This window comes from Cyprinus carpio, chromosome B12 (genome assembly GCF_018340385.1).
Source record: "Cyprinus carpio isolate SPL01 chromosome B12, ASM1834038v1, whole genome shotgun sequence".
NCBI classification, from domain to species: domain Eukaryota; kingdom Metazoa; phylum Chordata; class Actinopteri; order Cypriniformes; family Cyprinidae; genus Cyprinus; species Cyprinus carpio.
In genome coordinates, this window is record NC_056608.1 from 11,912,024 (window position 1) to 11,934,386 (window position 22,363).

Below are 22,363 nucleotides of genomic sequence, written 5' to 3' on the forward strand. Positions count from 1 at the left end.
CTACCTGTGCATTAAACGGTATTAAAGCATACCTGCCAGCCAATCAAATTCGAGTATTCAGACAGACCATGGTATAATATTATATATTGTATAATATTTTGTCTAAATTAAAAATAAAACACTGAAAAATGCAAACTATTGTTCTGAATTCTACAGGTGAATTTATGCATCACAACATTGTGATGCTGTCTAAAATTTGGATATTATTTTGGGATTTGCTAAAGAACATTTAACAGTGTTATTAAATTATTAATGTTTTAAAAGATTAACAGTTTGTGAGCATTAGATGATGACGGGGTAATCTAACTGTAAACAGAGTACATGAGCATGTACAATTAAATTTACAATATCAAATGATACCAATACTCAGCTATTAAAAAGTTTGGTGTCATTACTTTAAAAAAAAAAAAAAAAAAAAAAAAAAATATATAATATATATATATATATATATATATATATATATATATATATATATATTATTTGATTCAACAATGATGCATTAAACTGGCAAAAAATCAAAAGTGACATTTATACGTTAATTACAACAGTTTAACAAAATATTTCTAATTAAAATGAATGCTTTTTAACTTTCTTTTCATCAAAGAGTCGTACCATGGTTTCCACAAAACTATCGTTATGATTTCTGAAGGATCATGTGACACTGAAGACTGGAGTAATGATGCTGGAAATTCATCTTTGCCATCACAGGAATAAATTACATTTTAAAATATGACAAAATAGAAAACTGTAGTAATATTTCAACATTTGAATGGTGGTGTTAGAAAAATCTCTAATATCTTCTGAGGGTACTACTACACTGTGCCTCTCTATAATAAACTTATCCTTCTGTCACTGTACAACTTGTATATTGTATGGTATAAAATGTGTTGTGTTAATGTGTCTGTGTAGCATTTCGAAGAAGCAGCCGTTCCTACTGTATGTGGCTCTTGCTCACATGCATGTCCCACTGTTCCATAACGCCTTCCTAAACGTTACGACACAAGACCCTTACACAGCCAGCCTCAGTGACATGGACTCTTTGGTGGGGACAATCATGCAGGCGGTCAGCACTGAGCAGCTGGAAAACACATTGATATGGTTCACCGGTGAGTTAATTTATACATAATTCACTCTAAGGACTCAGTTGAGTTAGTTTTACTAAAAACATCCCTTAATAGTAATACAATGCATCAATTTCTAAGGTGATAATGGCCCGTGGGAGCAGAAATGCCAGTTTGCTGGGCATGTTGGGCCTTTTGTTGGAAAATGGCAGACGAGCAGAGGTAATGAGTCTTTTTTCTGTTTTTATAAGATGTCATACCTTTAATCTGCCATAAATAGAAGATATTTACTAAATGAACATCCAGGTTTTTCTATGGATGCAGATTTCTTTTCTTCAGTTGTTTTAGATAACAAACCCACTAATTGAATTATCATGTAATAGTCGTTTTTCATTTTTCGGAGCAGGTGGTGGCTCAGCCAAGAGAACCACATGGGAAGGAGGTCATAGAGTTCCCACAGTGGTCGCATGGCCTAAGAAGATCAAACCCAACAGCACCAGCAGCGCCCTGCTGAGGTACTGGAAAATTATGAACACTGGGTAACATGATTGTTTTGTTTTCACTGTATGACGAATGGCTTTAACTCCTTAGTGGTCTGGATATCTTTCCAACTGTTCTCTCCCTGTCTGGTGTAAAACCACCATCAGATCGACGCTATGATGGCATTGATATAACTGACATTCTGCTCAATGACTCTGACACAGGCCATAAGGTACAGTGTGTTTAGATAACACACCACTTTTACAGACCAAAACAAACATTTGTGAAATTTGCTCTGACTGGCTTTCGGTAAATTCTTTTTCCTGTCTTCAGAGTCTCATGCATCCAAACAGCGGTGCTGCAGGACAGTTTGGCGACCTTCAAAGCGTCAGGCTGAAACATCACAAGGCATTTTACATCACAGGTTACTGTTTATTAAAGATTTCAACTTAAAAATAAAAATAAAAAAATCATTGTATTAATTCAAGAATAAAACTGTAAATCAATATATTTTTGAATTGAAAAATAGACTTAATTTACTTTATTGAGGACTTAATTACCAGTTCAAAATAAAATGAAAGAATCAATGTATTAATTTAAGAATATATTTTTTTTTTTAATTGACAAATAAATAGACTTAGTAATTTACGGACTTAATTACCAGTTCAAAATAAAATGAAAGAATCAATGTATTAATTTAAGAATAAAACTGTAAATACAAATACTTAATTTTTTTTATTTATTTTTTTTTTTTTTTTTTTTTTATTGTTTTTTTATTTTGTTTTAATTTGTTTTTTTGTTTCATGCCGTTAAATGTAACTGTAAAATAATAAACTAAAAAGTCAGATTTTATTGGTTTTTAACAGGAATAAAATACAAATACCACATATTAATTACATTTATCAAAAAAGTCACATTTTTAAATAATAATAATAATAATAATAAATTAAAGTATTTTTTAAATGTTAAAGTATTTATTTGAATATTAAAAAATGTAGTTAAATAATAAATTTAATAAATAAAAAAATTAAATTGAGAAATAAATAAACATTTTAAACTACATTCATGTTTAAAAATGTATTAGTGAAATAATACATTTAGAAATATAATTTTCTATAAATTGACAAATAAATAGACATTTAAACAAATTATTTATTGTTTAAAAATGTAATGTAACAGCAAAATAATTAATTAATAAAACTGTTTTTTTTTTTTTTTTTACTTTAAATTGGGTATAAAACATTACTTAAGTTAAACCATAAAATAATAACTCACTTTGAACTTGTAGTCCAAAGTTCACTGACTGCTTCCATGTATGGTGTTTTTTGTTTGGTATAATGGTTCTGCTGTGCTCTCTCAGGTGGATCAGTGACATGTGGTGGAGGAAGTGGACAGCAGCAGTATCACAACCCCCCTCTGATATTTGACCTCTCACTGGACGAGGCAGAGGAGACCCCTCTGAACCCTGAGAGTGAAGAGTACAGATCTGTCCTGAAGGAAGTGGAGAGAGAGAGGGAGGCTCTGCTATGGGACATCGCCACAGATAAGTTATCATCGGCCGTCTACACTGTAAATCCAGCTGCAGTCCCCTGCTGCCAGCCACACAACCCCGCCTGCCGATGTCACCGTTTAAAATGAGGTCAGTCGGCTCAGCCTTGAACTCAGCACTGTTTGTCCATGGGCTAGATCACATCAGCATATAGAAAGCAGTTTTTTCCTACACTGGGAAGAGCGTAGTTCAAATATTCAACGCAATGTCTCAGAAAACCACACTAGACTACAAAGAAGATATGTTGTTGATGTGTAAAGCTAAGACTGTGTAACAGGAAACTATAGATTCCAAGATGTTGCAATCTATTTCTACTCTGCTTTTTCATTTTAAGCTTACAAACTGGGGTCAAACTGATTTTTATATTTCTAAAGAAATCATGAGATTAATAATTTGACCATATGAGTATATAAAGGACAAAATGAATGAAAAAGTGTTACATTAAAAAAAGTATTATAACAACTGACTGTCCCTTTCCCTAGTTTGATACCATGTCTCCATCTTGTGGTAATACTGTTGCCATAACTGTGACTGTATAACTGTTTTGTTAATTACTTTGAAAAAAATGGCTAATCACCATAACAAAAAAATCATTAATCATATTACCAGCATTTCTGACAACAGGTCATGAATCTAAAATCTATATCCAATTTATGTTTTAACACACATGTGAACATAAATATTTTATTAATAACTCGTTTTAAAATGCAGTTTTAGAATTAGTCCAACTTTCGTTTGCTGTGTGAACTGTCCGGTGGCATTTTAAAACTTATTTGGTCTGTTAAAATAATAACTTATTTTACTGATATTGGTTGGTATAGTGAACGCACTCATGGTTTCCAACGTGTTCTCTCGGGTGAATCAGTGGACACTGAGTTTCATTTCAGCCTCTTGCTCTTTATTGGTTTGCTGTTAGTAAGCACATTGGTGAATCCAAACATACATACAGTAAAGAACACCTGCTCTGGCATTCATGTACCTACAGTGTAATCTAGACTGACAGATGTGGTGCATTCAAATGAACTTGAAAATGACACATTATAAGTGGAGCCGAGACATTCTTATACCCTTCACAACTTACTGGTAAAGATGTAACTTTAACTTAAATCCTTAAAAAACAAATAAAAAAAAATTAAGGATGTGCATTCATAATTGTTACTGTGTTGATTTGGATAAAAATAACATCTGTGTGTAATAAAAGATCAACTTATCTAAGAAAATAAAGAAGTACTCCTTTCTGTCAATCTATTCCCTTTTAAGTATGTTTCGGTTCCCATATTAGTATTACAGGCAGCCACTGTAACACATCATCACAGCAGAATATAGAAGAACAGTCAACGAGCAGCTTACATGACCTAGTGCAACATTAAATCAGGATGGGGAAAATTAAATATATTATAATTCCAAACAATCTGCACCAGCATTTTCTATGCATTTGGGTTATTTTCTTTAGCTCATAACGTTTCTGTATGGAAATTAGTGTTCTGACCATAAATGAAGCAACAAAGAAATTAGACACCTGAAATAATAAAAAAAAATTGTATTCTTAAAGGGATACTCCACCCCAAAATGAAATTTTTTCATTAATCACTTACCCCCATGTCATTCCAAACCCGCAAAAGCTGCGTTCGTCTTCGGAACACAATTTAAGATATTTTGGATGAAAATCTGGAGGCTTGAGACTGTCCCATAGAGTCACACTTTTTGTTCCCGTCACTTCATATAACCCAGATTGCGGATCTGATGGCAGATGGAGTATTCTGACGATGACTTTCATATCTTTCCTGGACCTTGACACTGTTATTTACTTGGCAGTCTATGGGACAGTCACAGGCCTCCCGGTTTTCATCCAAAATATCTTAAATTGTGTTCCGAAGACGAACAGAGCTTTTACGTCTTTGGAACGACATGGGGGTAAGTGATTAATGAAAAAAACACACTAACACTAAACATACCAATATAATTTAATTATATTAAAAGGATTGTTCACCCCTAAATTAAAATTCTGTCATCACTTACTCATCTTTGTAATCTTCGTAAATTTATTAAATGACAAAGGAAGATACTTAGAAGAATGTTTTTTCTTTCACCTGTACAATGAGCTTAAGTTGGGTCCAAAACAACACTGGATAGAAAAACACTCCAAGACATTTTTCCAAATATCATCCTGCGGTCCACAGAAGAAAGTCATTCAGGTTTGGAAGAACATGAGGGTGAGTAAAAGTTGACAGAATTTTTGATTTAGGCTAAACTATCCCTTAAATTACCAAAAGTTCCAGTAGAGCACACGTGAGAGCAACATGTTTTTACAGTTGGGAGAAAAAGGACGTGCCAGTTAAAATCTGGTTTTGCTAAAATAGATCAGCAACATGTCACGGGGTAATTCCTGTTGCTAAAATCATACAAACACAGAAATATTTTGATTAAGGATGGTGAATATTAGAATCAAGGTGCCACAGTGACGTACACTGCTTTTTCTCACCCGCTACCGTGGATTCATAACTATTCATTGCATGTGCAATTTGCTCACAATCCTGAATGGCACATTAGTCAGTGCATTATCTGTGTTTGTTCACATTGTTTGTAGGATAAAACTACAGCCCGGTCAAATCATTCAGTGTATCTTCTGTAAACAGTCTGTAACTGAACACGTCAACAGTGGATCAATGCAAAACAGTTACATGCACTCACTCACTCACACAGTAGAAAAACCTCTTGGATGTTGACTGGGAAAGAGCTGAAGGGAGGACTTTTTGACAACTCTGTCCAATCTATGACTGTACTAATTCCCATGAGAATTAGTATCTGTTTGGTGGGTAGTGATGGTCGTATGACTGTCCGTCTCGTGACATTGCATTGAATCCATCTCTATGGCTTGTAAAACAAGCATGTTGACATCAGCAGTATTGGCATCGAGGTTACCGACAGTCTCTGCCACGGGGGGCGTTTGCATGCTCACAGCTTCCTCAGTTCCCTCAAGTATCAAAATGGCACTGCCAGGTTGAAGACATTTTGCATTGAGCTTGTTCACTTCGCCAACATGCACTTCATTCTCATTCATGGCCTCTTCCTGGGCAGCAGCATCGTCATCACTGACTCCATTCTCCCGGACCACATGCTCCTCTGTTGTGTCAGATTCATCTTGATCTTCAATATCTGGTGTGTTCTTCTCACAAGCATCATGGAGTGTAACATCTTCTGCAGTTTCCTTCTCAGCATCAGCACTGAGATCAATAGAAACTTCATTTTTATGGATCCTTTCTCCTGGATCTTCTTCATGAAGGATCTTGTCAGGGGTTTGTCTCACAGTGCTATCCTGCTCAAGTCCAACATCTTGACTTCCCTTCTTCGCTTCATTGATATCATCAATCTTTTTCTCGATGACTTCGTCTACTGAGGTAACATCAACTGCGTCTTCGGCAACAGATGTTTCTTGATCAAGATCTTCTTCATTGTGGGCTTCTCCTTGCTGAAGCTTGTCTTCAATGAGTCCGGCTATCTGTGGAGCTAGATACTCACAATCATAACTTTGTAGATCTTTGGCATCTTCATCAAGCCTTTGTGTTTCTTTTGAGCCAATGTTTCCATCCTCTTCCTCAGTTTCTACAGAAACAACAAGGTTTGGGTGGACTTCAACTACTAGTTTAATGTAACTCTCTTCCTCTTGAGGCAGCTGCTCATGGCCGATTCCATGCTTCAGGTCAAGTGCAGTCTGTTCTGCATCACTCAGTCTCGACTCGGAGTCTAAAACATCTGTAAGTTCATTTAGAGGCCCACTGGAAGTGGCTCTAGGACTTTGTAATGAAGGGAGGTGAGGAGCAGGACTGTAAAGAGAAGTAGGTAATCTTAATATTACATCAGCAAGTGCTTTATGTATTTGCCACTGTTTTTTTTTTTTTTACCTCTCTACAGATTCATATGGAAGAGGGGAGGGCCATAATTTTTGAGCCCTGTCCACGTCCCCTTCCTCCTGCACCCAGCCACGGTTAGAGGAAGCATAAGTCAGAATGGCTTCAGTCACAGAGTAAGGGGTGTGACCCTGCACACAATCCTCAATGTGCTTGACAGGAAGCTGAGTCTGCAGGAAGAGATGGAGCTGGCTATCTGACAGGCATACTGTCATGTGCAGCACTCTGTACATGAAGACAAAATATTGTGTGTTAAAATTAACATTACTGTATTATTTTACATGCTATTTTTAACGATGCAATTTTTAAAATGTTTGTAAGAAGCAAGCACTAGAAGATTTTAAATAAAGTAGGGGTGCACGATAAATATTGGCCGATAATTAATGCGCATCTCGTTCATTATCAGCGTGGATTTGCGCAGCTTATCAATTAACAACGGCTCTGTGTAGTAACAGCTGCTCTATGTGAAATCACGCACCTGATGGAATTTACCGCTGATTAGAGAACCGGCTTTACTGACGAGATGCGCATTAATTATCGGCCAATATTTATTGTGGACCCCTAAAATAAAGAGCTGGAACTGACTCATCCAAGAAGCTCTGAAGACCTTTTCTTCTCCTTTCAATGAAGTCATCATTAATAAATGAGAAGAAAGTCTTTTTCGGCAGATCAGGAACAGGTCTGTGGGAAATACAGTGATGCATTATGGGTTACTATAAAGATAAAAAAAGAGGCATACAATGCAGAAAAGTCCCTACTACACAGCAAATTGTTAATATTGCTTGCAGTAAATTTAAACAGAATTTCTAACTGGCGTATTAAAAAAAAGTAAATACTTTTTTTCTTTTTTTTTTGAGGTGCACCGTCTGAGACATATATGCAGCTATACAGTCATGTGTTTGTGCAAAGGAACTTACACCAGACCAGCGTACTTCTGCAGTTTTTTCTTCAACCACACAAACTCGCTGTATCGCCGCCTCACACAGGATGTTTTGGCAGTGAATGCTTTACTGTTTGTCTGGTGACAGAAACCAAGTAACCAGATGAGATAACACAAGGGCTTATAAAACAAGTGTTGAACAACAGAAGAATAAAAATGCATATAGTGAAAGACTGATATATCGGCCAGTATTTGGCTATTAAGATGGTGTCTGCTTATCTACAGATGTTTCATGCATCTTCAAAATACCAGTTTCAATAGAAGCAGTTTTGTGTTCATTTTATTTGCTGTGCATTAAATTGCATTATGTACAATATATCAGACACAGCCCGTCCTGCCCTTTAAATATCATTATACATATAGATTATGTTCATTGAAATGCAATGAACTAAAAAAAAAAAAAAACATCTAGCAAGGAAACCACCATGAAGCAATAATGATAGAAGATCATGGCTGTGATTTAATTAACACCAAAACTGTACAATTATTTAAATATGGGGGGGGGTCTGTCTACAGAAGTATTAAAAAAAGACTTTGGTAGTTGGAAAGGGTCACATTATTTGATTACAATCTAATAATACTAACAAAAATACTCACATGAAGGAAAATTTTGAAGTCCACGTATGAGTTCCACGATCCTTCGTTTTGAATGCGAGGATCCTGAACCCTCACAGCAATGAACTCTTTTAAAAAAAATTAAAGAAACATTTTCAAGACCAAAATATACAAATATCAAACATTTATGACATATAATACCTTCAAAAGGACAATCCTGCGGCCTGTTGTTATCAACAGCAAAACCTTTAGTGTCAAATCAGCTGTTTTGTAATCTGCTGTGTCTCAATATCTGACTGACTTAAACCCATAAGATCTCACTGCTTAAGTGCAGTATTCAGATCTGTTATTGCACATCACACAGACAAACTGGAAAGAATAAGAAAGAGATCTTACATCTGGCTCTTGACTTTTGATCATCCTACCAGAGGTAACACGACACAATGGGCATCTGTGGAAAAACAGTGAGTCATCAATGACAATGAGTCATCAACCACAACAAAAACATCCCTCATCATGCATGTTTTGCTAAGTTTTTTTTTTTTTTTTTTTTTTTTTACTTACATGATTTTGTCTTTTCTATCTCTGTTTTGCCATAACTTAAGGAAAGCAAATGTTTTCACAAATCCATAAAGGGAGAAATCAACAGATTCCCCAGACCTGGTACTGTCTACTCTCCAAAACATCACTAATTGTTGATTTGAGTATCTAGGGGAAAAATATCTCCTGACTTGCTCTTTTAACCCCTGTGATGAATAACCTGCCCCTCCTCCTCCTCCTCCTCTAAACGGCCATTAATCAGAGTAGGGGGAGGCTGCAGACCTTGAGCAGGCAATTCTACGCCCCTGTTGTTCCTGAGGCGTCCAGTAGGTCCAGCTGTACTATGAGCCATCAGAACAGAAGCGACACGAATAATCATGCCTTGTCATTGTTTTCATAATCACCTCAGTAAAATTCCCAAATGGCAATACACACATTTCTGTTCTTGATAACCAACATTCAAAAAATTGAACTGAAATTAAAACATTTTAATTAAGAATCTGTCTGTTTATTGTCAATAACTAGAGTTGTCGTATGGGGGGGGGGTCAGCAAATTAAAAGACACGAATAATCATGCCTTGTCATTGTTTTCTTTCTTTTGAAAGGCAAGGTAGTGGCCAAAAGAATATCAGATTCAGATTGTTTTTAATGTCAAGTAGTTTATCCTTAAGGTGAGACCATTGCTCTAAAAAGAATGTTTTTTGTGGTTATTATAGATATTATATCACTCCATCACCTGTATATATGAAAACCTACAGTGAATATAATTAGTTAGATCTACATACAGGTAGAATATAACTACAGTAGATCCTGTATCATAACATTCTCCATTTGACCAAAATTTGTGTAATATTAATGTATTATTATATTTTTTTTTTTCAAAAACACTAATTCAGTTGTCTCCTGTGGCTATGTATGTAGACCAAAAGTGAATACTTTTTAATCCGTTAGTGCAGATCATCTGATATCTTAATGTAATGTTTATATTTAAATCCACACAAACAACAACAAACCTCTCAATGAGTCAGTGTCTATGGACGGGACGGTTATTAATGAAGTCTCGAGCGTAGGGGCGTGAACCCGTCTGGGCCCTAGATCTGCCTGCTCCGAAAAAGGTTCTGCCCGCAGCCTCCTCGTATAGATTAATCATGAATATTTGTCAGTTCTGTGATTAATAATGTGATTTACCCGTGATTAGAGTAAACACATACATACTGGACATACTTTTAGCAATCCTGTGTAGAGGGTTTCTTTGGCATTAGTGTAACGTTAGTGGCTTTTAATTCGTTAACTTGTCTGCTATCTGTCACAGCTCTTTTTACTCAAGAAAATAACTAAAAGATACATGTATTGGTATGATACTTACAGTAATAGTGCTCTATTTCCAGGTGAGGTTAGTTTTCAGGTAGCGTTAGCGCAAGTTAATGTGCTCATAGATACGAATGTCAAAAAATAAAAAAGTTAATTTCGTACCTTCATCCCATCCGTCCGTTATGAATTGTGATTTTTCTTAAATGTCACTTAGACTGTATTACACATACAGATAAAACAGATTAGAAGTATAAAAAAAACACGTCAAAACATTACTGCGAGTATGCGAGTAACGTGATCAGTTTCGTTTTTCTTCAGCTGTGAATATATATAAACAAGCTGAGGTGAGATCTATGGGTGAGATACTGCCATCTAGGGCACGGGAAGTTAATCTGCTTATGAGTTATGCTTATGATGCTCATACTAGCAAGTGGGGTCACTAGGTTTTGATACACAGCCAGTATGTATTGCTTATCTTTTCCCACCACGGCAAAATACCACAGGTGAATATAATAAACATTTTAACTAATAGATAACATACTTGTAAAACTATTTTGCAACTGGCCTGAAAGGCTAATAAAGGTTCAAAATCCTTGTTTCATTTTATTATCATATTAGAATTAAAGGTTTTAAAGAGGGAATTTTGTATATGTCTTTATATAACTCCATTCATTTAAATGATTAAATAAATAAAATAATTTTTTAGGTGTGAAATGTTACATAAATCAGGCAATTGATACATTAACTAGTCAGTGCATGAGAAAAAACTCATTTAGAGGAAACAACTTTTAAAAATAGCCTATGTATTGTAATTGAAATTGACAGACACAATAGTGTATTTAGGATGTTTTCTTCCCACAAGTCTGAAAATAGACAAGTTAAGGAAGAAAAATCTCAAAATGGACCAGCGCCTTAATAAACAATGGTTAGTCTTGCATAAAAGACTTACATAAAATGCTTATTTTTACTGGAATTTACAGAAATATATATTAGTTTCAGGTATTATACTACCAATATCTTAATGTAGTGACACTGGTGCTGTTTTCAGTAATGATGAAGGATCTGTTCTACATGGCGTCTCATTGGAGCGTTGAGTGTAAGAACTTTATCCGCTGTAATCTTCTTTAGCTTCTGTTGCATGCAGGTGGGGATGTCATATGGAGCTGCAGAGACAGACAGGGACAATGAGACATCGCTTTGATAGCTGATTTGAGCGTGCATTCTGCCTGGTGAGTTTAAGACAACAAAAACATAGTGGATTCTTTATCAAAATGTTGATATTTGTTCTTTTCCAACACAAGAAATGGAGGACGCAGAGGTCCGACAACAGAAGCTGGACAATCAGGTAAGTATCTCAGAAATGAATGTCTTTGGATTAGACACCTGCATATTTTATCATCAGGGTTTTCTTTCAATATTATTTTACCTTTGACATTATAGTCATGCTTAACATCATGCTTAAAAGCATAGCTCTAGATTCTCTGCTTCATTAGGTTTTGAGGACCTGTATCTATACTAATGGCATTACTGGGTAGTTATATATATTTGATGTTTAACAGCACTTCATATCATGTCAATTCTCACAGCGTTCGCTTTTGATCAAGAAACAACAAAGAAGAAGGACAGATGCCCGGATGATCACAGCGAACTGTGACATTCGTCCCAAGACACATAAACAGAAAGCTGACTCTGACGATACAGCTTTATTAATAAGCCAATCTCAGAGCAACATTTCCCTCAGTGGTTTGTAATCACTTACTTTTTTTGTTGTATTGTTAAATAACACGTGATGTTGTTTATTAGTGATTAGTTTTACAGAAAATAACACCCTGCCTATTTATTGTCAGACACACAGCCTGAGCAGATTTACGAAAACACAGTGGAAGAGATTTGTTTAGGAGAGCTGACTATTTCATCCAGGACAGAAGAGGCTTCTGAAGATGCGGCTCAATCTGTTCCAGTCATCACTAAGAAAATCGATCTAGAGATCAGCCCACAGCACAGCGCTAAATGCACTTTAGACACAGAAGGCCAGGGAGATGGAAAGAAAACTAAGAAGAAGGGTGTTAAAAAAGGGCTAACAAAATGTAAGAGTTTTTTCTATTTTCAATTATAACTTTTGTATCTGCCTTTGCGTGATATGCCTTTACATTTGGTTGAATTGCACATTCTAGTACTTGAAGCCAAACCTGCATTAGAAGCGGAGGAACATGAGGGGAAAGAGAAAAAAACTGTGAAAAAGAAGGATAAGACAAACGAATCCAAGGAGAAAGGGAAGACAGAGGAACAGTCTTGTAAGTGTACCGGAGATGTGTGTCCATTGTTAGGCATGATACAAGTTAAAGGCCGTTTCCTGTCACACAGCCCAGTGCTTCATCCATAAATAGGAAATAACCTGACATTGGCATTGTTAACATTCCAACTCGGGGTATTTTCCAGCAATTCAGACTGATTCGGTTGTGGAAATCAACATTAATGAAGAGAAAAAACCTGAATCAGAGAGCAAGGATGAAAGAAAAGACTGGACAGAGAGCCCTGTCCCTCCAACACCAAAGAAAAAACAACATCCCAAACCAAGTATAAAATCTGATACATGTCTTCATATTTACCTTTTTGTTTCATGATGGTTTCTTTTGATCTGGATTGGTTGTTAATATTAGTTTTCTGTCGTTGTAGTGAGATGTCATCTCAGTGACAGTGAGGAAGAAAAAGAGGATGAAGAGGAGGAGAACAAAAAGAGGGAAGCTAAAAAAACACCAAAGAAGTCTAAAAAAGAAGCGAAAAATGATGACAGTATTGCTTCTTTAAACTCCAACTATAAGGAGCCGGTCTCTGATAGTGATTCTTTAGACATGGGAAAAGTAAGATGTAGTCTAAATTTATTTGTTTAGTGTTATATACACTGTGTGTGTGTATAATTTATACATTTTAATTTTCTATTTTAATTTTAAAGCTAATAAGTTATTTTGTTTTGTCCTTTTTATGAGTTAATGGTGCTGTATGTAAGTGTTTGACTCTACTAAAGCATAAAAATACCATAAAATGTTTGCAAATATTTAAGAAACATGCTAAGTTAACATACATGTTTATCTGAAAAACAATGCTGCAGTCAGTTATTCTCCTTTGAAAATGTGCGTTCTGGGCCGGAATGTCATCTCTGTTTTGGTTTCTGAAACCCGCTCACTGCCAATTTACCCAATTGTATTTCGGCACGCCGGGTTGCCAGTTGGTGGAAAACTCAGCGTATTTAATTTCATTCATCGTCAAGTGTGTTCGTTCCTGTTTGTGTCGTCAATCAGGCAACCTGCATCTGCGTCAAGTCTGAGGAGGAAGGACTGGGTGAAAAAAAACGTCTCCAATGTTTTGAATTTGGACTGCAATACCTAGTTCAAGCACTCGGTGTCAATCCTACATACAGCACCTTTTAACATGTCTTTTTTTTTTTAGTTTGTTCTGGTTTAGTTTTTTTTTTTAGTTATTTTAGTACTTCAACTTAAACTAAATTTTTTTTTTTTTTTTGTATTTCACTTTAATATTTCAAGCAAAGAAAATTACATTTTTTAATGGTTTTAGGTTTAGTTGAAGTTAATACAATAACCCTGATCTTTTTTCTTTCTTGTCCAGTCCTCTCCGATGTCTTTGGAGGATCTGGAACAGTTTGCCATGCGTCCTGCTCCAAGAGATGTGACTATTCAGTGCAGGATCACCAGAGACAGGAGGGGAGTGGAGAAGGGCATCTTTCCCACATATTACCTCCATATGGAAAAGGAGGATGGGAAAAGGGTTAGCAGAAGTGCGAATAAATAAAAACATGAGAAATAATTTTTTCATTCCTTAACATATCATTGTTCTCTTGTCCAATGTTTCGAATGGGCAGGTCTTTCTAATGGCTGGCAGAAAAAGAAAGAAGTGCAAAACCTCGAATTATTTGATATCAATCGATCCTACCGATTTATCCAGAGATACTGAGAGCTACATAGGCAAACTAAGGTCAGTACCATTACAGTGCCTTATTACAAATATTGTTTGCAATTCTGCCCATGCTAAAAATCTGTCTCCTCAGATCAAATGTCTTGGGGACTAAATTCACTGTGTATGATAATGGAGAGAATCCAGAAAGGAAACCATTCATTAAAGAAACAGATACGCTGCGACAAGAGCTAGCAGCAATATGTTATGTAAGATGCTAACTTTGTACTGTTTTTTCTTTAGATGTCAGTATATATATATATATATATATATATATATATATATATATATATATATATAAAGATATAACAGTATATATATATATATATATATAAATCTTACTTTGTTCTTTACTGTCACACAGGAGAAAAATGTTTTGGGTTTCAAAGGACCTAGAAAAATGACAGTAATTATTCCTGGTATGCATGAGAACGATGAGAGAGTTGTTATTCGACCAAAAAATGTGAGTATTATGTAGTTGATCACTTTTTTTTTTATTTATAATAAGATGCAATATTACGTTACTTCCTTTGGATATATATTGCCATTCAAAAGTTTGAGGTCCAAAAACATTTTTTTTTTATGTTTTTGAAAGAAGTCTCTTATGCTCACCAAGGCTGCATTTATTTGATCAGAAATAAAGTGAAAATTGTAATATTGAGAATTTTTTATTATCAGTGTTGTGCTGCTTAATATTTTATGGGAAACTGAAATACAGTTTTTTTTTAAGAAGTTTTGGATGAATATAATGATCAAAAGAACAGCATTTATTTGAAATAGAATTCTTTTGTATTCTTTTAATGTAACATTTGACCAGTTTAATGCGCTTTTTCTGTATAAATGTAGACTCCAAACCTTTGAATGGTGGTGTTTTTTATGTCTTGGAAATTTGTGTTACGCTTCATGTAGATAAAATCTAATTATGTGTTTGGTTCACTGATTAAATCAGCTGTTTTATATATATTTCTATATAATGAAAATGACATCTCTTTTGCATGTCCCAGGAGCTGGAGGCTCTGTTCACCCGATATGAGAACGGAAACAAAGAGAATCTTGTCACCCTTGTAAATAAATCACCCAGCTGGAATGAGCAAACTCAGTCATATGTGCTGAATTTTCATGGCAGAGTAACTCAGGCATCTGTGAAAAACTTTCAAATTGTCCATCCAGATAATGGTGAGTTGTTCTTTTTACTCATTTGTAGTTGCTATATTATATAATATATAAAAATATTACAATTCCTAATTCTAATTCTAAATCTAATATCAATGAATATCTCTCTCCAGTGGACTACATTGCGATGCAGTTTGGGCGGGTAGCAGAAGATGTGTTCTCCATGGATTACAGCTTTCCCATGTGTGCTCTACAGGCATTCGCCATCACTCTGTCTTCCTTCGATGGCAAACTGGCTTGTGAATGAGCCTCATTCATCTGCATTTTTTTTTTTATTCGTTCAAAAAGGAAAACTTGGCGTTAATTTGAGATTTGAATGTTCTTGCAGTAATTTTAATGAACTTTAGAATTTTGCTATTATCCACAATATTATCCACAGATCTGTTTTACTAATTATGAATCTACAATTAGACATGTATGAATTTCTCTTGTATTTATTCTCTCTTTAATTGTTCAATTGGCTGTTCTCCAAGACTGTTTAAAAAATAATTTTGTTAGATACTTTAATTTCCTTTGTTTACATGAAAAAAGAAAGTCTGACATTGTTAAATAAAAACCTGTTGAATTTATATAAGGCTATAGTTACTCCTCATAAAGTTACATTCCCCAACTTACTGTACAGACCTTCATTGCGCTTTTGCAAAGTGAAATAATAAACAGTAGGTCTATATAGCTTTCCAACGGGGGGCAGTAAAAGCCTTGGTCGTTTTTTCATACCTCTGCAAACTAAAACAGAAGAAGAAAGCGACAAATTCGTATACATCTACATCGCCCCATTTTGAACTCCATGCATAATTGAAGTTCATCCGTATTATTTTAATATCGTCATTTAGGCACCTCACAAGCGCCCGTCAACAATCAGCTCTGAAAGTTATTTGTGGAAGTTGGCTGGCGTGAAATGTGACTTTGAATGGAAACTCCCTCTTTTCGGTTTTGAAAATTTGAGTTTACAGACAGATGAGCTACGCCTCTTAAGACAAGAACTTTTCATCTGAGTTGGATATAAGATACATCGAGAATGCGGGACCGGACCAAAGAATTAGGCAATGTGAGTACAAAGTAGGGCAGTGCACTCAGGAAACCGGCTAGCGTGCTAACGAGCTAACCAGCGGATACTGTACGCTACCCACAGCTGCAACCGCGGTTTATTAATACTTTCACATATATTCTCACGGCTCGCAGTCTGCTGCTATGTGACTATTTATGTATCTTTATAGAGATTATTAAAATAAAATCATCAGTCAAATCCCACAAATTGGAAGCTAACACCACCACCGCTATAGTATTGCAGTGTAGGTGGGGTGTAACTCTATTTAGTCTACAAACAAACCAGAGGCCAAGAATGTTTGCACTTGATTCAGTGATTTTTTTTTCACCTAAATATTTCTAAATGCCTGTTGAAATGGAACTCATTTCAGCCATATTTAGCACTGTAAATGAACCGTTGGATATGTGCTCTTAACTTTGTCTGACACTTTTTTCCTCATTTGTAACGCGAGTTAAGCAGTTTATAAATAAATATTTCATACGTTTAACAAATTCTTAATGTATACCTTATTCTTCTCTTCTCACTAGACTGCTGATGCCTCAGATGAAGATGAAGAAACCACCGCTCTCATGATAAAGCCCGGATCTGGGAGCTCGGCTAACGAAGAGAAAGAAAATGAGGCTTTCTTTAAAAAGGTTTACATACATTATTAGGGCACTGTGGGGTTGTTGTGTAAACAGCTCCAGAAATGAGTCACTGCCTCCAAACTCACAAATACTTGTGAGCTTGGGGGCATCAATTGTTCACCGTGAATTACATTTTTGTTACTTAAATTGTGTGGGTTAGGATTGCAATGTTTGCTGAATCAAACTTAATTACCTTCATAATACCCTACTTTTTTTTCTATATAGGTTCAGGAGATTCGAGAGGGACTTGAAACAATTAAAAAGAAGATGTCTGAATTGGAGAACAAACAGAAAACGGTGTTAGGAGTCGCACTTCCAGAGGAAAGTGAGTTGCTCAGCTTAGCTTTGGGTGTTTTTAAATTCCAACACATTCCTATGAAATAAAAAAATGGTTCTTCATAGAGATTATTATTTTTTTTTTTCCGTTTATGATTTATGATCCAACAAAATGTTTAAATCAATAAATATATATATAAAAAAAAAATCTCCTTGCCAATATAGGTATGAAAAAGGAACTGCAGTCCCTCAGAGAAGACATCAAAGTCATGGCCAGCCAGATCCAAAGGAAGTTAAAAAGTGAGAATGATTAATAAACATAGGTGGTTATTATTGAACGTTTTCTGCTGGACCTACTGGATGTGAAAAATTTGAATTTGTCACAGGCATCGAACCTAAGAAAGCTGAAGGTGAAGACAAATATATTCCAATAAACGTTAGAATGCGGAGAACCCAGGTCGGTTGCTTTTTAATACGTATATTATAAATATTTGTAAATATAATACATGAACACTGTTGTTTTGGCTCAGAGTAATCTGCTCCTCCCTTTTTTCCCTCAACATCCTTTAAACATGGTGTCTTGTCCCGTGAATTTCTGGAAGTGATGGGTCACTGTAATACAATTCAAGCCCAATACAGAGACAGAAATGTGGAGAGGATACAAAGACAACTCAAAATCAGTATGTGCCTTTTCTGTCTATTGTTAATACTAGCATTATCACACAGGTCTCTCATAATAGCCTTTTTAAATGTGCGCCATATAATTTCTCCCCCTCATTTTAGAGTTTCCATTTGTATGATCCACAGTGCGAGGCGTCAGTACAAGTCCAAGACTACTGCAGTATTAGCCAGTGCAACATCGCTTTCTTTTGCATTATTTCTACAAGATAAATAAAACTAATGTGAATGTGGTTTCCTTCACAGCTGGTAACAATGTGACAGATGAAGAGCTAGAATCCATGCTTGAGAGTGGACAAACTGATGTTTTCACGCAAAACGTGAGTGTGTTGTTTTGTGTGCATGCATTGATTTGAATGCACAGGTGTAAGTCAATTGATATTCAGTGCTTTTTTCTTCTACAATTACCTGAAGAAGAATTACCTGAAGTGCATGCACACTAAAAAAAAGTCTGTCAAACAGTGCCTGATCACTGGATTAAGTTTTCTTTCGTGTCTGATTGCGCTAATATTGTCAAAAACACACAAGGTTTACATATAAGTTGGTTATGTCTGAACTAAATAGTTGAGAGAAAAGTGGATGCGTGCAGGTCTTAAAGTGACAGCAGACTGATAGTACTAAACATGCTGATGCTTGTCATTAAAGGCATAGTTCACCCAAAAATTAAAATTATGTAATTATTTACTCACTCTCATGTTGTCCCAAACCTGTATTAATTTCTTTCTTGTGCTGAACAAAAATGAAGATATATTGAAGGATGTGGGTAACCAAACAGTTGCTGGTCCCCATTAAATTTAATAGTAGGAAAAATATTATACAAGTCACTGGGGCCAGCAACTGTTTGGTCAACCACATTCTTCAAAATAATTTTCATGTTCAACAGAAGAAAAAAACTCATTCATGTTGAGAGTGAGTAAATAATGACAGAATTTTCATTTTTGGGTAATCTATCCCTTGAATGTTAATAAAACAACAAAACAGAGAGAAATCACTCACTGCTCTATAATAAGAATCAATATATACTTTAAAATGTAAAAATCTTTTTTTTTCTTGTAGATTTTGAATGATGCTAAAGCTACCAGACAGGCTCTGAACGAGATTGAGTCACGGCATGATGAGATCATCAAGCTAGAGAAAAGTATTAAAGAGCTACATGATATGTTTCAGTACCTTGCAATGGAGGTGGAAGCACAGGTGAGATGAACACACTGGTTAGTTCATTCCTCAGATGTCATGTAAATTAAAAACCATTATGTTTTATCATTTAAAAAACATTGTTTAATTTAATGTTATGTTTGTCCATATTTTAATTTAAATCCGTATTCTACATTAAATATATTATTTTTTTTCAGGGTGAAATGGTGGACCGGATTGAGGAGAACATAAAGAGTTCCCATAACTATGTGGAGAAAGCTGTTGCCGAGACAGCTGCTGCTGTAGAAACTTCAAAAAAAGTGCGCAAGGTGAGTAACTAATATTATTATTTATTTGTTGACATAATATCATTACATTATTGACCAGTGTTGAATTATCACATTTCTTCTTCACAGAAAAAAATATGGATTGCCATATGCTTTGCTATTTTACTTATAATAATAATCATTATCCTGGCTATCACCTTTGGTTGAGGTAGGTTCCATCAATTTTATGAATTTGAATGTTAACTTTATGCAAGCTATTTAAAGGTATAGCTCACCCAAAAATTTAACATTTCCTCACACCAAGGCCATCTAAGATGCAGGTGATTTTCTTTTCTTCAGTAGAACAGATTTTTAGCTGAAACCATGGTTCTTGGTGATGCATAACATGCAACTCAGTGAATGCCCATCTTTGAGATTAAAAAAAATCATATCAAGGTGCACCAAATTAACACCTGTGGCTCCTGACCATATACTGAGGTCTTATGAAGCGAAACAATCAGTCTGTACAAGAAACTAAACATTATTTACAACATTACCTGTAACCAATAGCCTCAGGCTACAGGGAAATCACTTCTTTTCCACAAATAGTTTTTTTTTTTTTTCGGACAGTTTCAATTAACTGGTTCAATTCACTAGTTTTTTTACATAATCACACAAGGATGTAACATATATGCAATCGTATTATTAAAGCACCCAATAATAATGTGAAATGTGGATGTTTTACATGTCTAATGCATATGCAGTGACCAAACTTGTTCATCAGCTATATAATTTCATTTCGCCCCTTCATACAAGTGCTTGGTTCATGCACACATCACCGGCTCATTGGTCTTCGGTCCGAGTCAGGACCGTTTTCACATTTTAGTGATTGTTAGAGGACTGGATCGCTGAATGAGTTGGCAAAAAACATCATAGAATCATATACACCTATATATTGGATGATTTCAAGTCAGAGTGACTGTCAGTCACGTCCAAAAGTGAGTTTTGATTGAGTAACTTGTAGATCTGTGCTGCTCAACTGACCGTTCAGTTCAACTGGTTCAAAAGAATGATAGTTTGCAAACCGGACATCACTCAGGACCATTTAACTGAGGCTATGGATTACAGGTAATAATGTTGTTTAAAAAAAAAACCAAAAAACTTTAGTTTCATGCACAGACTGATCATTTCACTTCATAAGACCTCACAATATAGTCAGGAGCCACTGGTATTAATTTTGTGTTCCTTGATATGCCTTTTTTGAATTTGCAATGACAGGCAGCAACTGATTTGCCTTTTATGAATCATCAAGGATCACAGTTTCAGCTAAAAATCCTCTTTACTTTTCTCCTGAAGAAAAAAACGACACCTAACGACCTGAGGGTGAGTAAACGTAAATGAGTAAATTTTTTGGGTGAACTATCCCTTTGTGCCCAAATGTGTTACAGTTCTGTCATTTGTATTCATATTTATTCGATATTTAAATCATGTGTCCATTTTCTTTACAGTGTTTTCCTTTATTAGACTTCTTTTTACCCGTCGAGCACTGGGTTTTGTCTACCTAAACTGTCTTCTTAAAGTCCCTCTAACAACATGGCCATGTATAAACATGATCAGTATTGGTATCCCAACTGTTTTGGTAGCTACATTTGTTTAAATTTTACATTGTTGATTTGTTGTTTTAGCTGCTTTGTCCTACAATTTCCTTAAAATGTGTCTGCTGCACCACTTGGACATTTAAAAAGTTACATGGTAACAACGGTTTGAATTAAGTGATTGCTTTACTGACTGCATTTCCAAGATGGTGGACTTAATTTGCAACACCAACACTAAAGCATGGTCATGTAGGGTAGATGAAGAAAAAATGCTAATGAGATTCCTAATATATACCGCTTCCATTCGGAGACAAGCTCAAGAACTCTGAGTGATGGGCTATTTGTCTTTGCCCTAATATGTTTATAAGATGTATTTTGTGTTATATGTTGTGATTTATCTTTTTGTAATGTCATTTCAAACTTGAAATTCACTAAAATAGCATTCAAGGTCATCTGTATATATATATATGTAACAACTAATTTTATACTCTGCTTTGCATTATAGTAGCTACCTTTCAAAATACTACTTCTTTTGGTCTCATAATGACATGTCGCATATGTATATTTTAACTCATGTGCTCTGTCTTTAAGAACTGATTATGTACAGTTACTTGTTTAGTGCCTCAACCTTGGTGCCTTTTCTTGAGCAGTAACATATGGAGTGCCCAGTGTGTGTCACTATAAATACTGAGATCACCAAGAATGCAGTTTATTTGGTTTCAGTTTGCAGCCTGTAAACGTACAGCCACACATTTAATTCATTCTGATGTAAAATTGTCATTTTTAAATAAAGTACGTATTATATATTTGATTGTTTTGTAATGGTTTTCTTGTCTTATGCTATTTTTTAATCAATTTGATATTTGAATTCCCTTTTTACTGTTCAGATACATCTGATTGGATCATATACAGTTGAAGTCAGAAGTTTACATAGACCTTGCAGAATCTGCAAAATGTTAATTATTTTACCAAAATAAGACGGATCATACTTATCGTTTATTTAGTACTGACCTAAATAAGATATTTAACATAAAATGTTTAAATATAGTCCACAAGAGAAAATAAGTTGAATTTATAAAAATGACACCGTTCAAAAGTTTACATCCCCATTATTTTTAATACTGTCAATGATCCACAAGGTGTTGTTTTATTTTTTTTATTTTTATTTTTTTAGTGATAGTTGTTCATGAGTCCCTTGTTTGTCCTGAACAGTTAAACTGCTTGCTGTTCTTTAAAATAGGGGGAAAAAAAAAA

At 35.1% G+C, this 22,363-nt stretch overlaps 4 protein-coding genes across 10 annotated transcripts in view; 3 read left to right on the forward strand and 1 right to left on the reverse strand.

Annotated features, from left to right (window-relative positions):
- The window catches only part of LOC109100119 (arylsulfatase G-like), a 17,862-nt gene extending 6,289 nt beyond the window's left edge, over positions 1-11,573 (forward strand). For 3 of the 4 annotated variants that reach the window (XM_042735399.1, XM_042735402.1, XM_042735401.1), the window contains exons 7-12: positions 910-1,106; positions 1,203-1,283; positions 1,468-1,576; positions 1,653-1,773; positions 1,875-1,965; positions 2,902-4,334. In XM_042735399.1, coding sequence (XP_042591333.1) covers positions 910-1,106; positions 1,203-1,283; positions 1,468-1,576; positions 1,653-1,773; positions 1,875-1,965; positions 2,902-3,179 — 877 coding nt within the window. In that variant the 3' untranslated portion in view covers positions 3,180-4,334. Of the gene's footprint in view, positions 1-909; positions 1,107-1,202; positions 1,284-1,467; positions 1,577-1,652; positions 1,774-1,874; positions 1,966-2,901; positions 4,335-11,488 lie in introns of those variants that run through there. The other variant, XM_042735400.1, reaches the window with a different exon arrangement.
- On the reverse strand, positions 4,988-17,167 carry LOC109100117. 4 transcript variants are annotated; one of them, XM_042735397.1, is made up of 8 exons: positions 17,040-17,167; positions 11,356-11,507; positions 8,890-8,944; positions 8,536-8,622; positions 7,916-8,016; positions 7,584-7,679; positions 6,993-7,223; positions 4,988-6,914 (listed from the first exon to the last, which is right to left on the reverse strand). In XM_042735397.1, exons 3-8 carry the CDS (start codon positions 8,911-8,913, stop codon positions 5,873-5,875), a joined length of 1,581 nt encoding a protein of 526 aa, XP_042591331.1. In that variant the 5' UTR covers positions 8,914-8,944; positions 11,356-11,507; positions 17,040-17,167; the 3' UTR covers positions 4,988-5,872. The 4 variants fall into 4 exon arrangements, with proteins under 4 accessions (XP_042591331.1, XP_042591329.1, XP_042591330.1 ...); XM_042735395.1 differs by lacking the exons at positions 11,356-11,507; positions 17,040-17,167 and adding an exon at positions 10,507-10,787; XM_042735396.1 differs by lacking the exons at positions 11,356-11,507; positions 17,040-17,167 and adding an exon at positions 10,400-10,787.
- Positions 11,490-16,052, forward strand: LOC109099910 (tubby protein homolog). Its single transcript, XM_042735398.1, has 13 exons — positions 11,490-11,573; positions 11,646-11,689; positions 11,931-12,087; positions 12,192-12,431; positions 12,519-12,638; positions 12,784-12,921; positions 13,021-13,205; positions 13,969-14,127; positions 14,222-14,334; positions 14,408-14,522; positions 14,678-14,776; positions 15,318-15,489; positions 15,600-16,052. The coding sequence occupies exons 2-13, from the start codon at positions 11,648-11,650 to the stop codon at positions 15,731-15,733; spliced, it is 1,674 nt and encodes a 557-aa protein (XP_042591332.1). The 5' UTR covers positions 11,490-11,573; positions 11,646-11,647; the 3' UTR covers positions 15,734-16,052.
- Positions 16,252-21,918, forward strand: LOC109100118 (syntaxin-4-like). The gene is made up of 11 exons (XM_019113620.2): positions 16,252-16,534; positions 17,062-17,169; positions 17,386-17,485; positions 17,662-17,736; positions 17,823-17,893; positions 18,008-18,116; positions 18,361-18,434; positions 19,171-19,308; positions 19,467-19,577; positions 19,665-19,743; positions 21,023-21,918. Exons 1-10 carry the CDS (start codon positions 16,505-16,507, stop codon positions 19,740-19,742), a joined length of 894 nt encoding a protein of 297 aa, XP_018969165.1. The 5' UTR covers positions 16,252-16,504; the 3' UTR covers position 19,743; positions 21,023-21,918.
- The last annotated feature ends 445 nt before the right edge of the window (positions 21,919-22,363 follow it).